This window comes from Oryzias latipes, chromosome 13 (genome assembly GCF_002234675.1).
Source record: "Oryzias latipes chromosome 13, ASM223467v1".
Classification (NCBI taxonomy): domain Eukaryota; kingdom Metazoa; phylum Chordata; class Actinopteri; order Beloniformes; family Adrianichthyidae; genus Oryzias; species Oryzias latipes.
This window is the reverse complement of record NC_019871.2, coordinates 3,205,529-3,224,446: the sequence shown is the minus strand read 5'-3', so window position 1 is coordinate 3,224,446 and position 18,918 is coordinate 3,205,529. Positions and strand designations below refer to the sequence as shown.

Here is an 18,918-nt window from a genome sequence, read left to right as displayed (position 1 = left end):
CTGTATATTTGAGTTTACCTCTAATGTAAGTTCATTAGAGCAGCATTATAACCAAACAGTGAACTGTAAACCACTGAGGTCAAAGGAGCAGGAATGGAGAAGACCTTCCTGTTCAGGTGATGTGGTCCTGGGATGACTGCAAGATGGGACAAATTCATAGAGAATGGAAAAAAAGTCCGGAATGGAGTGGGGAGAAGTGAGGAGTCCAGCAGTTGACTGATGTTTCTGACATGCGTGCAGTGCGAAGACTGACCAGCAGAGGGCAGAAGAGCGCCGCTGTGACCCGAGTAGGATCTGCACAGGTGTCTGCAGCTCCGGATCCTGCAGCCGTTTGCCTCTCTAGTCTTCCTTCAGGAGGATGTTCTGAGGATGACCTGCTTCACAGAAGCTCCCACTTACAGCTGTGGGTGTCGCGAGGGTCCTCTGCTGCCACAGCCATCTCTCACACAGGTGTGTGCAGCTATGTGGGCGGGACTCTCAGCGCACCTGGATTTCATCTCCACTCACAGCCCTGTTGCGTTGTAAAGCCACGCGTAAAGTTTGGCACAGACTTCTTTTTCTCAGACGCTCTTTTAGATTTAATCCCAAGGTCCTGCATTTGAATTCTCCCCCCTGTCCAGACCCGAAAACTGCGCGTTTCGGGTGCCCCTCCCTGCCCGTGTCTCCCCACTGCAGTCTGAAAGCGGAGCTGACACAAAGGGCCCTTTCTCAGCCCCGCTGGGAGCGCGGCTCTTAAAGGGCCAGAAGAGCCGCAGCCTCAGCAGACAGACACGCAGATCAGTCACCTCCACGCAGACATCAAAGCGCGCAGCAGCGCGGCGCAGATGCGCATCTGCAGACGCTTTTATTTAGACTGCAGCTGATAAAAGTCCAGATTGTTTTGGCTGAAAACCCACAGCGCCAGCGGCGCGTAAATGTCATAAATGAGAGTCTGAAGGGAAAAGTTTGAGGAAGCAGCAGAACTTCAGTTCAGCAGCTGATCTGACAGTTTTTTGGTTGTTGATGAAATCACCAGAGTCCTGAAAGAAACGCGTCTTTGCGCGTCATGAATGCGCGAACGAGGGGCCGCGCACAGACAGCCGGGGGTTCACAAGCTCTCAGAGAGAAGGAGGGAGACTGAAGAGGAGGAGGAGGAGAAGTGAGAGGGGAGGAGGGAAAGACTGAGTTGAGGAATTTCAATCCTGTTAGAAGGGGGAGAGGGGGAAGAAGTCAGGGGAGTGGAGAGGAACTTTGAACAACAACTTCGTGGATGTTTGCTGCGCTTTTTCTCAGGATCATCCAACAGGATTTGCGGGCTTTTAATTTTTTTTTTAGGTTTCAAGGTTTTCTCGGACCGTGTCGGTTCCACGCAGGTTCGGTTCTTGGCGCTGCTGAGATGCGGTGATGGGGTGTTTTTGCGCCACAACCGCTGTCCCCGCGCGCCTCCTCTCAGGTGATCCGCTCCCAGGAGCCATGGCGCGCAGCCTGGCTCTCCTCAGCCTTCTCCTGGCGTCCTGGGCGCCGGCGGCCGCGGCGCAGCTGTCAGGTAAGCCGCTCCTCAGCGGACATCCGGCCCAGAGGGAGGTGATTGGGTTTCCATGCGCAGGTTTCCACCTCAGCTCGTCTCCTCTTTCATGCAGATGTTTCTGTGACTGTCAGCACACTCTGTCATGTTAATATGTTCCTGGAAAAAGTTTTTCTGGAAAAACGACCCCTCCCTCCCCACCCATGTTTCCAGTTCACACTACATTAAATCCATCCTAATTCAGATTCCTGGTGATTTAGAAACTTCTTCATGTGATGAGTTTGAAAAAAATCCAATCCAGGATGTGTTCAGAAAGGTTCCTCACCTGTCAGGACGGGGGGACTAGCAGTCGAGCAGGGCAGTGATGGATGACCTGACGGGTGGAGGAGGCTGGAAAGTCTGCAGAGATGAATCTGCAGAATGGAATGAAGAGGGGCAAAGGTGCAGGCGTGAGCGGAGGGGAGGAATCCTGCAGAGAGGCAGGAGGATTTGTTGCTCAGACCCTGAGAGGAGGTTCGGCTGTTTCCATGCCAGGCGGATCCATCTCTCCCGAAGGCTGTCATGGTTCCATGTGGGACAGGAAGGAGGGAAGCGGAGCTGCTTTTGTCAAGCGCGGCGGAGAAACAAACCGAGTCAGGGGTCCGGTCTGAAAGGGCTCAGCCAGCCTCACAAAGACGTGGAAGACAAAGAGGCGGCCGGGCCTTTCAGCCGCTGCTCGCTCCCACGTTTGTTTATGAGCTGCATCAATGTGATCTGAGGATCGGGAGGGAAACTCAGGGGACTCATGGCTGTTTCCACAGCGACTGGGTGGAGGTCAAAGGTCGGCTCGAACAGACTCAACGCCCCGCCTGACAAGCTTGAGAAAATCTTCCCGAGTTGCATCCGAAGCCAAGAAAGCTTGAAGCTATTTTTGGCCTGCAGTCAGAGAAAACAGTTTACTCCTCCTGGAGTCTCTGGGATCCAGCAGAAGGATCCAGCAGATTGATTCTGCAGAAGGATCCAGTAGGAGGATCCAGCAGGAGGATCCAGCAGGAGGATCTAGCAGAATGATTCTGCAGAAGGATCCAGCAAGAGGATCCAGCAGGAGGATCTAGCAGGAGGATTCTGCAGGATTGGATGTTCATCATCAGTTTGTGCCCCCCAGCTCCCTAACAAGAGGCCTTTGTGGCGGAGCAGCGCCGACCTTCCTGCTCAGCCTCGCTATCAGCGAGAGGAACAAGATAGGCCGACTCGTTTCAAAGTCATCCAGGGGGGAGATAAACTGTGTTTCACCTGCTCTTATCGCCGCAGGGCTGCTCAGTGCCAACAAACATGAAGCAGACGCACAAACGAAGCAGGCAGAGCTGTCCCATAACTCAGCATTCTGCATGTTTCACTGACAACATAAAGATCCTGACACTTTATTTACATCAGACTTTAAAAATCCCATTCATTCCTTGGATCCATATTCACATTGAAATAGCTGAATCAATCAATCAGACTTTCCTTTTCTTTTTAAGTAAATTTTTTTACATTCTTTAGCCAAAAAACTGCTTTTCTGTTAGTTTTTATTAAAATAGTTTCTAATTTCAGTAAAGAAATTTACTTATTCATTTATTTTATGACTTAATTATCTGTACTGGGCCTTTTCAAATCATCATTTTCTATCAGCTTTTGAATCTGTTGTGTTTTATGACTTTTATCATGTAGAGGACCTTGTGGGCCATGCAGGTTGATGAAGGTTGCTCCTCAAATAAAGTGATGGATTGATGAAGAAAAATTCCACTTCAGTTTAAAAACACAACAACAGTTATTTTATATTCAAAGAAAGTTGCTTTTCAATGAAAGTTGAACCCGTAGGTTATCATCTTAAAGGCATTCTTGAAGGTGTTTATATTTGAGAAGTGAAACGTCTCCCAGAAAAGACAGAAGTCCGGTTCCCTTAGAGCGGAAAACACGCCTCGGTTGGACGACTGAGATCCTCCACAAACATGCAGGTCGACTTGTTTGAATCTGAAATCCAAAAGAATTGTGGGTACCAACATTCAGCTCGGTTAAGGAATGATGACCAACCGTTACGTTGGCATGATTTATGGCAAATCCAGGCTTGTTTTTGACTGAGTCTGAACCACAAATGTATTTTTCCCATGATGTCTTAAGTTTGCACCTAAAGCTCTTTGCTCAATCAAACCTTAAAGACCCACTCCCATGAAAAAATAACGTTTATATTTGATGTTTTTAACATGTTCTTGTTCACCGTTAATTAACGTTGGGTTGGGGGTGTGAGGGGCTGTATGCTAGCGGGAGAGCATGGAAATGGGGAGGGGACGCCCACACCTCAGAGGTGAATTTCTAATCAACCCCTGCCGCTCTGCAGAAAGTATGTTCTAGAAAACGACAGGCTTTTTTGGAATCAAAGCTAAAAAACCACTGATGATCAGAGTGGGACTTTCAGGATGGAACGCTTTGAAAGGACAATAGATTCTTCTCATACGTGAGGATCGCTTCTCACTTGAATTTTCAGAATGTTTCTAAGCTGAATCAGAGCGAATGACTAAACTCCCCGTCCATCCCTGCAAACCCAGAGCTTTACTCTCACAGGCTGCTCACACGTGACCATTCAAGACGTTTCTATACGCCTGCAGGGCTGGAGGTGACGACGATGCAGCAACAATTTGTTCCTCGTTGGATTTCAAACGTTTTTTTAAGCTGTTGCATATTTATTTTGGTGGAACAAGAATTTCAGGCACAAGTCTGCTGTCTACCTACTGCTGTTTTGTTCTGGCATTAAAAAAAAACGAGCCTTTAAGTTTTCACTTTAGAAGCTTGATCCTCACAAAAAAACAAGAGCTTTACAAATATGGTAAAAGCTCAGGATTCCATTTGTTTTTAAAATGACCTTTAATGTTTTCGGGGTCAACCTTTTCACATACAGTTTAAAATAACCCTCCTCCCTCACGAGTGTTTGTTTTTTTGTATGTTTGCTGCTGTGAAAACACAGATAAATTAAAATTTTAGATGACTTTCATTGGAACACTTAACATCAGACGGTTTTTTATTTATTTTTAAACGTACCCCCCCTCTCTGCTTTCACCCCCTCATCACAGATTTGGAGTTTGAGCAGAGTCCTGCCTCTGTGGTCACATCTCAGGACAAACCCATCGCACTGCACTGCTCCCTGACAGGAATGTGGGAGGAAGAGCAGGAACCCCCGGATGTCCTCTGGCTAAAAGACGGGATGCCGCTCGACTTTGCAGAAACCAACCAGTTTCAAATTCGCACGGGCAGCAGCAGTTGGACCGTCAGAAGCATGCTAAAGTGAGGATCAGGGCAGTGGGTTAGCTGTTGGTTTACACTGTGTCTGCTGTACAACACGCGCTCCTGAGCATGTCCCGGTGCCGAGCATGTCCAGGTGCCAAACATGTCCCGGTGAAATCGTCTTTAAATACTAGTTTCTTTGTTTTTCTAATAGAATCGAGAAGGTCCAGCTGTCAGACATGGGCTCCTACAGATGTGCTGTTCAGTCAGAAAGCGGGCGCCTCCTCTCTGAGGAGGGGGTCATCCAGCTGGAAGGTGGGTTCATGTCTTCTTAATCCTCTTCATAAGCTCCTTCTCTTCTTCATTGACCAGCGTAAGGATCATTAATTATAAAAAAAAAAAAAACTTTGGTCTGAGGCCAGGATCTATTTCAGAGCTTTTTTTAGCCTCCTGCCAAATTCTGATGTTTCTGGCGGTCCTCGGGGAAGACCTCATTTTGTATCTGTCATTTCTCACTAAACAGGCAAGACTTTCTATCTGTATGTATTTATTTATTTATTGTCTTTTTATATCTATATTTTAGCAGTTTTATCTGTTACTATTAGCCGTACATTACTGGTATTTTATTGGTATTTCCAGTATTATAGGTTTCTAAAAGTCTTCAGTCAGTTGAAGTCACGTATGAATTAGATTGGATCAATTAATGATTAATGAAATTACATTGAAATTTGTATTCATCCCCGGTCTGAACTGTGTCTGAAGGCTGCAGGTAAACCCAGTTTGGTTTGCTCCTCAGGTATTCCTCATTTCTCCGTGGAGCCTCGGCACATGTCGGTGGTGGCCAACGTCTCCTTCAGCCTGAGATGTGCGGCCCACGGACCTCCGGACCCGGTCAGGGTCATCTGGTTGCAGGACGGCGCTCCGCTCAACTCTCTGGACGATCACATGGCGTTGTCCCCCTCCACGCTCAACCTCACAGGTAACGTAAACCAGTTTAACTAGTAAGACCGTCGGGTCAGAACTGGGCTTCCAGTCCATTTCAGATTCCCCTTTTTCCCAGGTAACTTTGGGTGAAAGTGGTTTAATCCTAAACAGGAGTCCACTCTTTCCCTTTGAAGACTGATTCTTAAATGTTCTTTAACAAACTAAAACCCAAATACTGATTAATGATGATCAGTTAACCTTTTCTACTTTACAGATTAAGCCAGTTCAGATCAAATCCCCTCTTTAATATCAATGGGACCAAAATGGCAGAAAAACAAAAATCTGCTGGTTTTCGATTTTCCGTCCAAGTTTATCCAACAGCGTTAAACTAAAAGTGACTGAAGTTATTTTCCTGAAGGCTAAGGCTGAAGAACATCAGCTTTAGTCATACATATTCTAAATCCCATTAGATTTTAAATGAAACTTGTCCTTATAATGTCTAAAACGTTTTTTTTCCTTAAGATGTCATAACTTTGCTTTATCTTAAACACTATTTTTGGGTGTTTTGGTGCAAAAATGCATAATTCATACCATAAATGACCATGCGATGAGGTGGAAACCTGAAGTTTTATGAAATGTTTTAAATACACATGAATGCGGCCTATTGGATTGAAGCAGGAAGTCAGCGCAGAGACCTCAACAGCGCCGTGACATGAGCCCATCTTTTGGGCTGTGTGTGGTCCTCTCTAGAAGTCTGCAGACTGTTGGTCCTGCTGAAGTTCATTGCATTAAAGTAATCAGGCCAAGAGTTGATATATGGAGGAAGAAAGGGGTCGGGTTGCATAAAGAGAAAGATTCTTCTCAGTGTTTCTACGGACAAACCTGCATTCTGAGAAGGTTTGTCCGCTGGTCAATAAAGATGAGCTCCATATTTCTAGCAGAATTTGTGGGGCTGATGTTAAAGGTTCTGAGCTGATGGGGAGGCTGTGCTGAAGGGACCGGCAGGAACGACTGGGGCTGATCGGTGTGAATATGTTTTTTGTCTGTAAGATGAGCAGAGATGAGTGTAAACTCTGTCATGGTGGAAAAGAGAGGAAACAGAGTCATTAACAGATGAAAAACAAGAAAAAGATGTGAGTGAAAGATGGAGCTCAGAGATACAGGCGGAAAAGAGAAGGGGGCCTAGGACATAACTCTGTGGAACACCGCTGGAGATGCAGTGACAGTTTGATTCCTTCCTGCCAGGACAAACGTGTACCAGTTAGGAATTCTGGTTTTAATATAACCTTAATGGATTTAATTACCCTCAGCATGTGAAAAATGTTCAAACCTGTACAGGGCACACAGGTGACCCACAGGGAACATAAAAGCCGTCGTAGCTTCCAAAACTTTCTGTTCTTTTGAACGCTGACGCTGAAACGCTTCCAACGCCTGTGATGGCCGGGATGCTTGTAGAACGCTGTGTTGAATGTTTGGTAAATCGTTGTTGCTTAGTTTGGTATAAAATGGTGACAACGCTTGAACACCTCTTTAAGCAACGCTTTGTCATAGCCTGTCATGTAAACAACACAAATGCAAATACTTCAGTTAAAACATACATCAATGGCTATTATCCCTCCTTTTCTCGCAGCGGAGCGTTTTCAAAGGAACAGACATGTCGCCACTATAGTTGTAAACCGTAGTGAGAAAGAGCCCATTTCTGCAGGCGTGCTGCATGCAACAGGTCAGAGTGAACACGTATGTAACACGTTAGTGAGACACAGGCATGTTGTATAGACTTTTCTTTTTTTAAATACCCCCAAATCCTGTGCACCTGTGTGTGCAACCCTTACCGTCTGACAGCATCACACGTACCTCATAAGTATGAGGGGCCGTATAAGACATTATTTATTCTGAACCATTCACATTCATACATTCTTGCTCTCACTGTCATATATACTCTCTTTCGCATACATATATTCTCTTACGCATCCATATATTCTCTCTCTCACATTCATACATTCTTGCTCTCACAGTCATATATACTCTCTTTCGCATACATATATTCTCTTACGCATCCATATATTCTCTCTCTCACATTCATACATTCTTGCTCTCACAGTCATATATACTCTCTTTCGCATACATATATTCTCACTTGCACATCCATATATTCTCTCTCTCGCATGCATATATATTACTTTACACATACATACATTCTCACTCTCATTGTCACTCTTAAAAAAGAATGTATGTATGTGAAAGACAAGTATATATGAACGTGTGAGGAAGAGTTTATATGTGTGTGTGAGAGAGGAGTATGCATGAAACGGAAGTTACTTTGCATGAAAAGGAAGGCACTTTGAATGAAAAGGAAGGCACTTTGCATGAAACGGAAGGCAGATGATTTCTCGTGCTCTGATTGGACGAGAGGCCGCCACCTCCCATTTTGAACAGACGCTAACACGAACCAATAAGAAGGCCATCGGAACCTTAAGAAATATTTTATCTTCACCTCAAGTGGTCACAAATCTGTCTGCATCTCTAGAGACACAAAGGAATGTCTCAAATACCAATAATGGTAATAGAAGTGCCACCGAAACAGAAAATCCGTATCCACCTTATTCCTAGCCCCCATGAGCCTTTGCGTGAATTATGGGCGACACTTCCTGTAGACGCTGGAACACGCATTTACATTAAAACAAATTCCTCTTGTTTTCGATCCATAACTACATATAAATGTGGGAAAACCAGCTGTCATTTCTTAAAAAAGGCAACGGTGAGGTGGAGATGAAATATTTGTTAAGGTTCCGATGGCTGCAGGACCCCCGTGGCTACTTCTTGCCGGTTCGTTTTTAAAAAAAAATAAACTTTATTAACAATATCTTGCACATACAAAATACCAAACACAAAACTCCACTGTGTGCAAAATACAATCTTCACGTTCGCCATGAGAATGAACAAAAAAAACATAATGATAACCATGTAAAACAGGTTATGCAAAAAGAAAACAAAAATAATAAGGCAAAGGAATCTGTTAAAGTTTCAGGAGAGACCATGTTTCAACTGTTCTGACAGCTTTTTTGTTAGTGGAAGATTTAATACTGTTCACATACAAAACCATTTCTTTCTGAAAAACATAAAACACGTTTTTTTTGTTGGCATATTTACACTTGTGTATAAAGTATTTAGCCATAATTATAAGTAATTTAACTACATATATTTTTTCTGCATTAAGTTTTTCTTGTTTAAAATATCCAAAAATAATATGCTCGTAAAATAATCTATAATCTTCACATAGATGAGTTCTTATAAAATGTATCACATCTTTCCAAAATAGTTGAGTGAAAGAGCAAAACCAAAAAAGATGAGGCACAGTTTCTGGTGAGGAATGACAGAATGAACAGTTTATGTCCAGATCTTTTTTAAACTTAGTAAAGAAATGTTTCACTGGATAAAATTTGTGAAGAATTTTGAAAGAAATTTCTCTGATTTTATTGGTGATGAAATACTTTTGTGGCAGGGTCCAAACCTTTTCCCACTGAATTCTACATCCAAAGCTGTTCCAGTATGAGATAACATACGGTTTTGTGGCAATCTCATTTTGAAACAGAGAACGGATACTTTGATTATTCCTGCTAGCTGAAAAACATACCTTTCCACACCACAAGTCTGTTAATTTGGGATTTCTTGCTGGTTCATGTTAGCGTCTGCACTGTAATCCCTAGCGAGTTGACTGAACTTAAAAATTATTGTGTAACAGATTACGCAACAGTTAAGTTATATTATTAAAACTTTTAAGTTAACATTTATTAAAATTCATATTGTCAGTTGGCTTACATTTGTATTATTTCATATAAAAAATATTAAGATTCCTCAATTTATAAAAGAGAGATTATTTACTTAAAGTTTTTAATATTTTCCAACTAAAAAACGCTTTAACTAACTATATTTTTATAATATTACTCAACTCATAAAATATGTAAAATTCACTCAAATGCTTTATAAATTCTTTAACTCATTAAATGTGTAGCATTGAAAATATTTAAAATTCTTCAGCTTAAAATGTATTCTAAACAGAGATATTGATACTGCCCCACTACATTTTAAAGGCTAACATTGATAAAAACCAACAAACGTGAAGGCCACACAATAGTGATTGCTTAATACACTTTTTTTAATTGCTCTTTAAAAAAAAAGCACAAATATCAAGAAGATGAAGAAACAATCAGTGAAATAAAACTGCATTATAAGAGTGCCACACAACATATTGACAAAAAGAGTTGGTTTTGTATTTTACGGCAGAAAAAGCAAATGATCACAACAAAACACATTAGTTACATAACATTTAACCAACAAATAGTCCATTCTGGAAGACTCACTCAACGAAACATTCTCCCGTGTCAATAAACGTCCTTTCAGTGGTTTGCTGTCCTCAAGGCTCAAGACAGCATTCTGAATAAATATGAAGGCAAGTTCAAGTTTTTTGGGGTGCTGTAGGTCCAGAGCATAGATGTCCCCAAAGAGTTAGAAGAGATTAGTCAGCCAGATCTGTGGGACCACTGACGGCAGCATCAGGAGCGTCACCACGACAACTGAGAAGATACCCACAGAAGTGTCTGTGAGGTCTGGTATTCTGGAAAATACAAAACAAAAAACACAGATGAGTTCAGACCCTCAAAGATATTCATCACACTAATGTCCAAAACTGACATTCCTGCCATCTGTCAATAGGAATCTTTTCATGCTAACATTCTGTTAGCTTTTAATCAACTGGCTATGATGTTTTAAGGACCAACTCCAATTAAAATTGTGTTTTTAAAAAGTTCTTTAGCATTTTTCTGAAGGAGGACATTTATAAAATAATTTAAGACTAAAGATTCATTTTTCTTTATTCAAATAATGATGGATCAGGAGCAGAAAAGGTAAACGAAAAGGTTCCCGCGCCATCCAATCAGGAGTCCCTGATGTTCGCCTTTCATCTTCCGTCTCAGTTTTAAAACCATTTAAAAATATCACTCAGTTTACAAACTACAAACAATTGCCCTATTTATTATGTCACTCAATAAAATCTCAATCAATATTAAAGGATTAGTGAAAACCATTGACAGGGAGTCGTGTGCACTTACTGTACAGGTCTTGAAGAAGTTGGAGGCATCTTCATGCAGATAAACAGGAAGTGCAAGGAGGACAAGTGCCCGTCTCATGTTCACGTCACGCTGGTCCTAAAAGAATAAAAAGAAATATCCATTACCTTTGAAGCAAATGCAGAGCAAACACTTCCATTATTTATTTAAGGAACTTTAAGAAATAATAAAATGATACCTTTTCTAGATGTCTATTTCTAGTAAGAGGACAATACAGTGTTTATGTCATGATCCACTTCAGGTCAAAGACCCAAAGTCATTTTTAAGGCAAGTTACACCGTGGCTTCTTACAGCTGTTTACAAATGATTTGTTATCCGTTTTTGAATTATGCACATTAGAAATTCACCTGGAGGTCATAAATCCTAACCAAGCTGGCCAGTTCCTGTCTGTTTTGGTGGACTTAGTCTCAGAAAAGGGCAGCTTTAAGTTACACAAACATGTAAAAACTGCACAATTTCCTCTGACTGCATCTACTCTACATAAATCCATTTCAGATCTTGACAGATGAGTTTTCATGGTTTCAAATGATGGAATGGTGCTAATGCAACATCATTTTATTATTGTAATATACTGTCATAAAGACATGACAATATTCCAAAGTGTCTCCACATACATGGCAGTGGAAACACTTTGGAATATTGGCTATGTAGTACTGCAGTATTATATGTAGTACTGCATAGTGCCAAAGTAACAGAACACAACTTGCACCTCCATTCCATTGTGCCACCTTCAGCCTGCAATCTAAATATGTTTAGTTCAAATGTAAATAATTTCAGCTCTATTTAGACCTTTGGCTAGTTAAAATGTGCATAAATGTTTCCATGCTGCCGTATAAATCTAATAATGGTAATAGTTCAGGATGAATATATTAAATAAGTATAAAACTCACCCACTGACACCTCTTTTCTGGTGAAATGGTGACTTTCTGGTGAACTTTCTGAAGTTCAGTTTCTGAAGTTCAGTATCTGAAAAAGTCCAAAAGAGATTTTTCAATGTTAAAAAATGTTTCAATTATATTCTGATCAAAAAACATTTATTGCACTACACAACCTATTGCATTTTTTGTTTTTTTAAAATAGCTCTAGACAAATAACTGAGACAAGTTACCTCGCTGGCCTTGGCGTCTACCTGGAGGTGAAACACTGAACACTGTAGTTCGGTACCTGAACACAACACGAGCACGTTGATTAATTTATTTTTACAAAAACCTTTTTTATAACGGAGATCAGTGATTTATAAAAGCTTAAAGCTGCATTCAAAACCCAATGCTTCCATGTAGCAACCAGGCTTAAAACTGTTGGCGGTAGCTCCTCCCACACAACCGTTAGAGGCTTTCAGTGACATTTTTGGACAAATGTCCAGCAGCAAACTTTAGCCACAGACAGAGGCCTCCAACGCGAATTTCACACGCGGATCACGTTTAGTGTGATTGCAGCATAACAGATCATTTCTACCTCTGAAAAAAAAAAAACCTCATCACTGTCGTAACTTACGGGCAGAAATGCATTTTGGGTTTGGCTCGCCATACGTCTGCTATGACAAACTAATCATGTATACATTTCCACATTAATCTCTAAAACAATCATAACACACATATGTTTAAACAACAGTAAACCACATTTACGGTAGTATAAGAGCATTTTTAAAGCATTCATTCATAAACCATGAACGATACTTACCAAATTAAATCAGGGCTGAAGACAAGACGGCACCATCAGCGATGAGGCGGATGGAAAAAAAACCCGAGGTTGGGGCGTCTTGAAGCGGGACGAAATCGCAACGCTTTGCAGAATAATAAAATGCTCGACTTTCAATTTCAAACGTCGCATACTCGCATTCGGCAAATCCAACATGGCCACCTGAGCTAACGTGGAGAAAACGAAAGACCCTCCCACCAGTACGTGATGACGTCATAACGCTACTTCACGGATCTTAAAATTTTTGAGTGCTAGATACAAATAAGCTTTAAAATATTTAGCACTGTTAAGTTAAATTTGAAAAAATCTTGATAGAGCTTAATACTTTATAGTTGAATCAACTACAAAATGACATTTAAGTTGTGTAACCTTAATAGTTATGAGTCAGTACAAGTGATAGGGTTTAAGTGTGTTCAAAATGGGAGGTGGCGGCCTCTCGTCCAATCAGAGCACGAGAAATCATCTGCCTTCCGTTTCATGCAAAGTGCCTTCCTTTTCATTCAAAGTGCCTTCCTTTTCATCCAAAGTCACTTCCGTTTCATGCATACTCCTCTCTCACACACATATAAACTCTTCCTCACACGTTCATATATACTTGTCTTTCACATACATACATTCTTTTTTAAGAGTGACAATGAGAGTGAGAATGTATGTATGTGTAAAGTAATATATATGCATGCGAGAGAGAGAATATATGAATGTGCAAGTGAGAATATTTGTATGCGAAAGAGAGTATATATGACTGTGAGAGCAAGAATGTATGAATGTGAGAGAGAGAATATATGGATGCGTAAGAGAATATATGTATGCGAAAGAGAGTATATATGACTGTGAGAGCAAGAATGTATGAATGTGAATGGTTCAGAATAAATAATGTCTTATACGGCCCCTCATACATAAGTGCAAACAACTTCTGTTAGCACAACAAATACTCTGTGATACACTTAGCCACATCCACGACAATGGTACGTTCCATTTTCATGATTTTGGTCATGCGAGCCTCAAGGGAAATGCAAGACACACCTGCGCCCCCCTTAACATGCAGCCGCTCCTCTCTACGACCCTCTTCGGACCTGGACATCCCAAAAACCTGCAGATCCCGTCAACCCCCCGTACGGGTACTGCGATTCAAGTTTTACTCAGTAGTTTGTGGTATTTAATAAACCAGTAGGTTATAAAAATATTTCATTTCATATGTTAGAAACTGTACCTGATTCATGTGTGGAAAACCTTGCAGAGCGTCAAAGTTTCACCGAATAATAATAAATGTCAGCTAAAGATGACGTTAATTAAAACTAAAAAAACATCTGTATTCCAACGGAGGAGGTTTCAGAGGTCTAGTTTGGCCTGTTTAAGTTCACAGAGTTTAGATGATGGGTGAGGCTGCGGGACGAGTTTAAAGTCGAGCTTGGGAATGTTTTTTGTTGAGGAACTTGTAAATCCTCAACTCTAATGGTACATAAAGTGAGTGTGGGGCTGTGACTGCTAATTGTTCTCCATCTCAAAGACTTCCAAATGCTTGCTTTTTGGCGCAGGCTTGTTACCCCCCCCCCCCCCCCATTGGGGCGCTGGGTCGGCGCGTTGCCAGGAGATCTTTGCGGTTGTGTTGTAAAAGCAGATCACAGGAGGGACAACAGGGAGATGAAAAGCTAAGGCACAGAGATTAAGGAGGTAGAGGAGGAACAGGAGATGGCAGGCATGTGTGGAGTCCGGCGGCAGAAAGGACGGGCTGAGTCAGACGGAAGGAGGACGCACATGGCGTCCACTGACTCATCTGAGCGAGCTGCCTGATGTTGACCAGGACCTGTTTGACAGTATCCCACACTCACATGTTTGGAATGGGCAGCTGCTCTGGTAAACCACACTTAAACCAGTCAAACACAGAAATAGTCTTTCAAAAAGTCCATAAAGAGAAATGGCATGAAGGCCATTTCTCTTTGGAGAAATAAAGGAGACACAGACGCCTTTTAGGGTTGAGGTGGTTCAGAGGAGCCTCCTCTTTGTCTTGAGCGTGTTTACGTACCGCACTGAAGTAAAGCCTTGATCCAGACTCATCCGTTTCCAAGACCTTCATCCGAAAATGGGACAGTTTTCCATGGAGGTGGTTTTTTTATGGAAACTGGCAGCTCATTTTTAGTCCTGTTCTGAACTTTTTTAGAAGAAAAGCATCTATTGAGGACAAGAGAATAGAATTCACGTTTGTGATCAGCTGGTTATTGAGCGATTGGTTTGTTTTAAAGAAAAAAGGTTTCTTACCTGGTGCTCTGTGGCGGTCCTCTCCAACTCACCGACTTCATCTCCGTTCCCGGTCACTGCGTGCGCGTATGACCGGGGGTTCGAGCGTTGGCGTTGAGTTTGGAGTCCTGATCTTGGTCATCCAGTTGTTCCTTGAGTTCTTTCAGAGTTCGTTCAGAGCTTCTTCAGCACATGCACCAGTTTAGATTGACTGGATCTTCATAGTTCTCACTTCCTCTGTTAGAAATTCTATTGATCTCTTGAGGTCTTAGACGTCAACATTTGCTGGGCTTTGAAAATCCTTTTAAAAAAAACTGCCTGGACTTATGACCTGGACTTGAAATTTGTCCAAAGTTTTGCTGTAGACTAGTTTTAAAATTACAGTAAGTCTCTTTGTGGCTTTCTTACAGTACCGATCATAGACGCAGAATAACTGTTTTTGCCGTCCATGATGCTTTAGTACCAACGGCCCTTGCCGCTGGCTACAGGATGTCTGCGGGGGAAAACTTGTTCGGGGCAGACAAATGCTCAAAATATCAAGATTCTAGGCCACTCATTGAACCCGTAGAGCCATAATATCCGTGCACATTTTGTGTACGGACATACTGCAGATTCTTAGCGAACACTTAACCCTTGTGCTATCTTAGATGACCCCACCCTTATATTGACGTGTTCTCCCTACTATGACAAAGGTGGATAAGGGTGGAGAGATTTCCTGTAATCCATGGACACCAGTGAAGATCACAAATCATTGAAGAACAAAGGTTCAGAGCACTGTCTAGTGGGTCTAGATGACCCAACGTTAAAGTGCCTAGGATAGCACAAGGGTTACACGACTTGTAAGGGTGAAGTAGGAGAGACGTAGGGGTGTTGTACGGATTTTTCTGCGCTCTGCGCAAGGAGCCTGTTTCACGATACGCTCACCACACGCACAACAATGGTACGTTCCATTTTCATGACATCCCTTGAGGTGGCCGTACGAGCCTTAAGGAAACTGCAAGACACACCTGCGCTCCTCTTAGGATGGGGCTGCTCTTCTCTACCGCCCCCCACGGACCCGGACAACCCCAAAACTGACAGCACCCCTTGTACGGGTGACTAAAGCTTTAAAGTAGTATGATAAAATAAGTTGTCCTTTAATGAAGTTAGTATTCCTTCATTAATGCAACAGAAGCACCAACCCTGTTAGCCAACACTGCGAGGGAACCGATCCAATGTTTGCTGCTGCTGATGCCGATAATGAGGATGAGGAGGATGATGACAGAGTTTTTTTGCGGTCTGCTGGTAGGGAAGCACAAAACAGAAGAGCATGTGTCGCAACCTACGGAGGGCTTGACGAGCGCTTGCCAACGCAGCTAATGGTCATCTCTCACCCCTTCCTCCTTCTGCTCTTCCTCTCTGACTTCAACCAACGGAGACCGCACTCCCTCCTCTTCATCCAGCCACAGAACAATGGATGCATGGTGCCGCTGGTGCAGGACGGCACACTGTGTTCGTCTGTGCGAGTCTGGGTTTCATGGCTACTTAGCAAAGTTGGGGTGTCGGAGGCTGGAAGTCACGTGTTTGGGTGTGCGTGTTTGCCAGAGAGATGTTTGGAGGGGATGAGTCACTTTGTGAGGATTCATTCTGCGCTGGAAGTCAGTCTGAGTCACGTTAAGAGGCGCTGCCAGTTCTCCCCTTTAGCCCTAAATCACAGTCTAGTTCTGATGGAGAAAAAAACACAAAGCATTTTGGATTTGTTTTTTACCTCCACAAAAAATAGATTTGTCGGATTTTGACGCAGCTGATGCAACAAATAATCAGGACAAGGAAGAGGAAGTAAAAACGGATCCTAAAAGTCCCCCTCTGATCATCTTTTGATCTGTTTTCAAAGTGATCTTTTAGTTCCAATTATGCAGCTTTTAGCCCAAATCAGAAAAGCTGTGTCGTTCTCTCGGACATAGTTTCTGCAGAGCGCAAGGAGTTCATTAGAAAATGGGTATGCCTGCCCCCATTTCCCATCATCCCTTTGTTTACACTCTCTCCCGCTACCTTACAGCCCCCAACAGCAGCAATATCACAGCTGATTCCTGATTCCCCACAATTTGAATTATCATAGGAGTGGGTTTAGCCCATTGCTCACGATTGAGTACAAATTTGAAGAAAACTAGGCTTAAAATTGTATTTCTGAGTGTATCTTTTTTCAGGTCGCTGTGAATCAGGAGCGGCTTGTAATTGTCATAGAAGTTACTTCACACACAGGCTCCCTGCTCCGCTCCATTCTGATCATCCACTTACTGACAAATGGATCCATTAAAGTCTTTGTTTTCCTCGTCTGAGCTGGACTCTGGATCAGAACCGTACGACTGGATAGCTACGATATGCTCGTCATTTTTGTTGCACCGCTAATGCTAGGTTGGGGTTGTGAGGGACTCTAAGTGTGAGTGTAAGAGTGTAAATGAAGGGGATGATGGGAAGAGGGGGGGCTAACTTTGTGCCAAAAGAAAACTGCCGCCCTGTAGAAACTATGTCCAAGAAAAACAACACAGGTTTTTGGATTTAGGCTAAAAACGGCATAATTGTAATAGCACTATGATTATATAGACTCTTGGAAAAAGATCTGAAGATGATCGGGGTGGGACTTTAAGGAGCTTTTACATGTCTTATTTGCTGACAGACACAAAGCCATTACGTATGAAAATGTGCTTTCACTTCACTTTCCTCCTGCCAAGGAACAACGCAATGTTGTTTTATATGGAAACTATTATCCTGCCATTGCTCTTTCAGCGCGATTCACCTCAACATGATTCATCTCCGTGCACCAAGCAAAGGACTGTGATTTGGAGAGGTCTTTCTTAAACCTTTCCTCTTCTCATCCAGGTCTGAACAGAACCAGCACCTTTTCCTGTGAGGCCCACAACAGCAAAGGCGTGAGCACCTCAAAATCCGGCACCATCACGGGTAGGTGTGAAGCCTCGGGGGCACGAGCCCCTCTGGGGTCTCTCTACTGACGGTTTGTTTGCCCTCTGCGTCTTCCAGTTCTGCCATCGCCGCCGCAGAACGTGAGCGCCGTGGAGACCAATCAGACCGCGCTGCGTTTATCCTGGCAGCCCGGTTTTGGAGGCGACTACCCGATTGTTCGCTGCTCTGTTCAGGTGAGGGGTGAAGGTCAGCTGATCGGCTGCCTCATTAACCGAAGGAGGCCCAGTTTTCCCTCCGAAAGGCCCTCCCCGGCTCATTCAGGCTCCGCAGGATCGGGTTTCACTCTGGGAAAGTGGCCTCCCGGCCTAATCTGGTGTAGCTCCACTCCCTCCCGCTGTTGTGGCTGAAAGGAGGAACCTTTTTCAGGGGAAACAGGGAGCCATGCAGCACCACCCCGAAACGTCTGCTTCTAATAAAGCTGCCCCCCCCCCCCCCCCTACACCACCTCCCCACAGGGTAACAAGACAAGGGGCCCAGGCTCAGCAGAATGGGGCAAATATCTGGATTGGACCCTTCATTGTGTGTCGATGCAGAGAAAGTGAGTGAGAGCAAACAGGTTCCTGCTGCTGCAGCTGAACTGTGACTCAGGCCCGATGAGGAGTCCTGGACTTTTAGGCTGCGCGGTGACTCACCCTATTCCACACCACTTCCTATTAGCTTGAATCACGCCACGAGCAAAAACAAAACCCGCCCAACCCGACCCATCAGCAGCAGCTCCCGCACCAACCTGTTTGTGCTCCCCCACCCCAATGCTCAGCGGAACAATGAGGCAGACCGGCGGCTTTCATGTGGCTTTCATTCTGCTGCCGTGAGGATTTTCTTTCCTCTTTACGAGCGTTTGCCGCTGAGACTTTGCAGAGGCAGCAGCTTTCTGCCTCCGATGGTTTGTTTTGTTTTCGTGCTTCCCGCTGAGCCACGGTCACGTTCAAACACAGCCACGACTCAGCAGATGTGGTGACATTTCTGTGGAGAAAAATGGAAGAAGAAGAAAAACGTTTACGCAACGACATTATGGATGCTTAGTGAAAGAATGTTGTCTGGTAACACCAGAGCAAAGCAAAGGGCTTAACATAAAACACTAAAGGAAAGATTTAGTAGAAGTATTAAAGGAAACACTTAAGGAAAGTTAAAAAGAACTGAATTTAAAGTAAAGAGCGGATGTGTAAAATTAATCAAATGCAGCAAAGAACAGGTGGATTTAAATGTGTTCCAGCTGATCTAAGGCTCCGTACA

General features: G+C 43.2%; 1 protein-coding gene across 1 annotated transcript in view; it reads left to right on the top strand.

Moving 5' to 3' along the window:
- Positions 1 to 1,085: 1,085 nt before the first annotated feature.
- Positions 1,086 to 18,918, top strand: part of axl (AXL receptor tyrosine kinase) — a 36,208-nt gene continuing 18,375 nt past the window's right edge. Inside the window, exons 1-6 of the mRNA XM_023961299.1 lie at positions 1,086 to 1,525; positions 4,591 to 4,801; positions 4,956 to 5,056; positions 5,538 to 5,720; positions 17,584 to 17,664; positions 17,743 to 17,858. Of these exons, the coding sequence (XP_023817067.1) occupies positions 1,384 to 1,525; positions 4,591 to 4,801; positions 4,956 to 5,056; positions 5,538 to 5,720; positions 17,584 to 17,664; positions 17,743 to 17,858 (834 nt within the window). The 5' untranslated portion in view covers positions 1,086 to 1,383. The remainder of the gene's footprint in view (positions 1,526 to 4,590; positions 4,802 to 4,955; positions 5,057 to 5,537; positions 5,721 to 17,583; positions 17,665 to 17,742; positions 17,859 to 18,918) is intronic.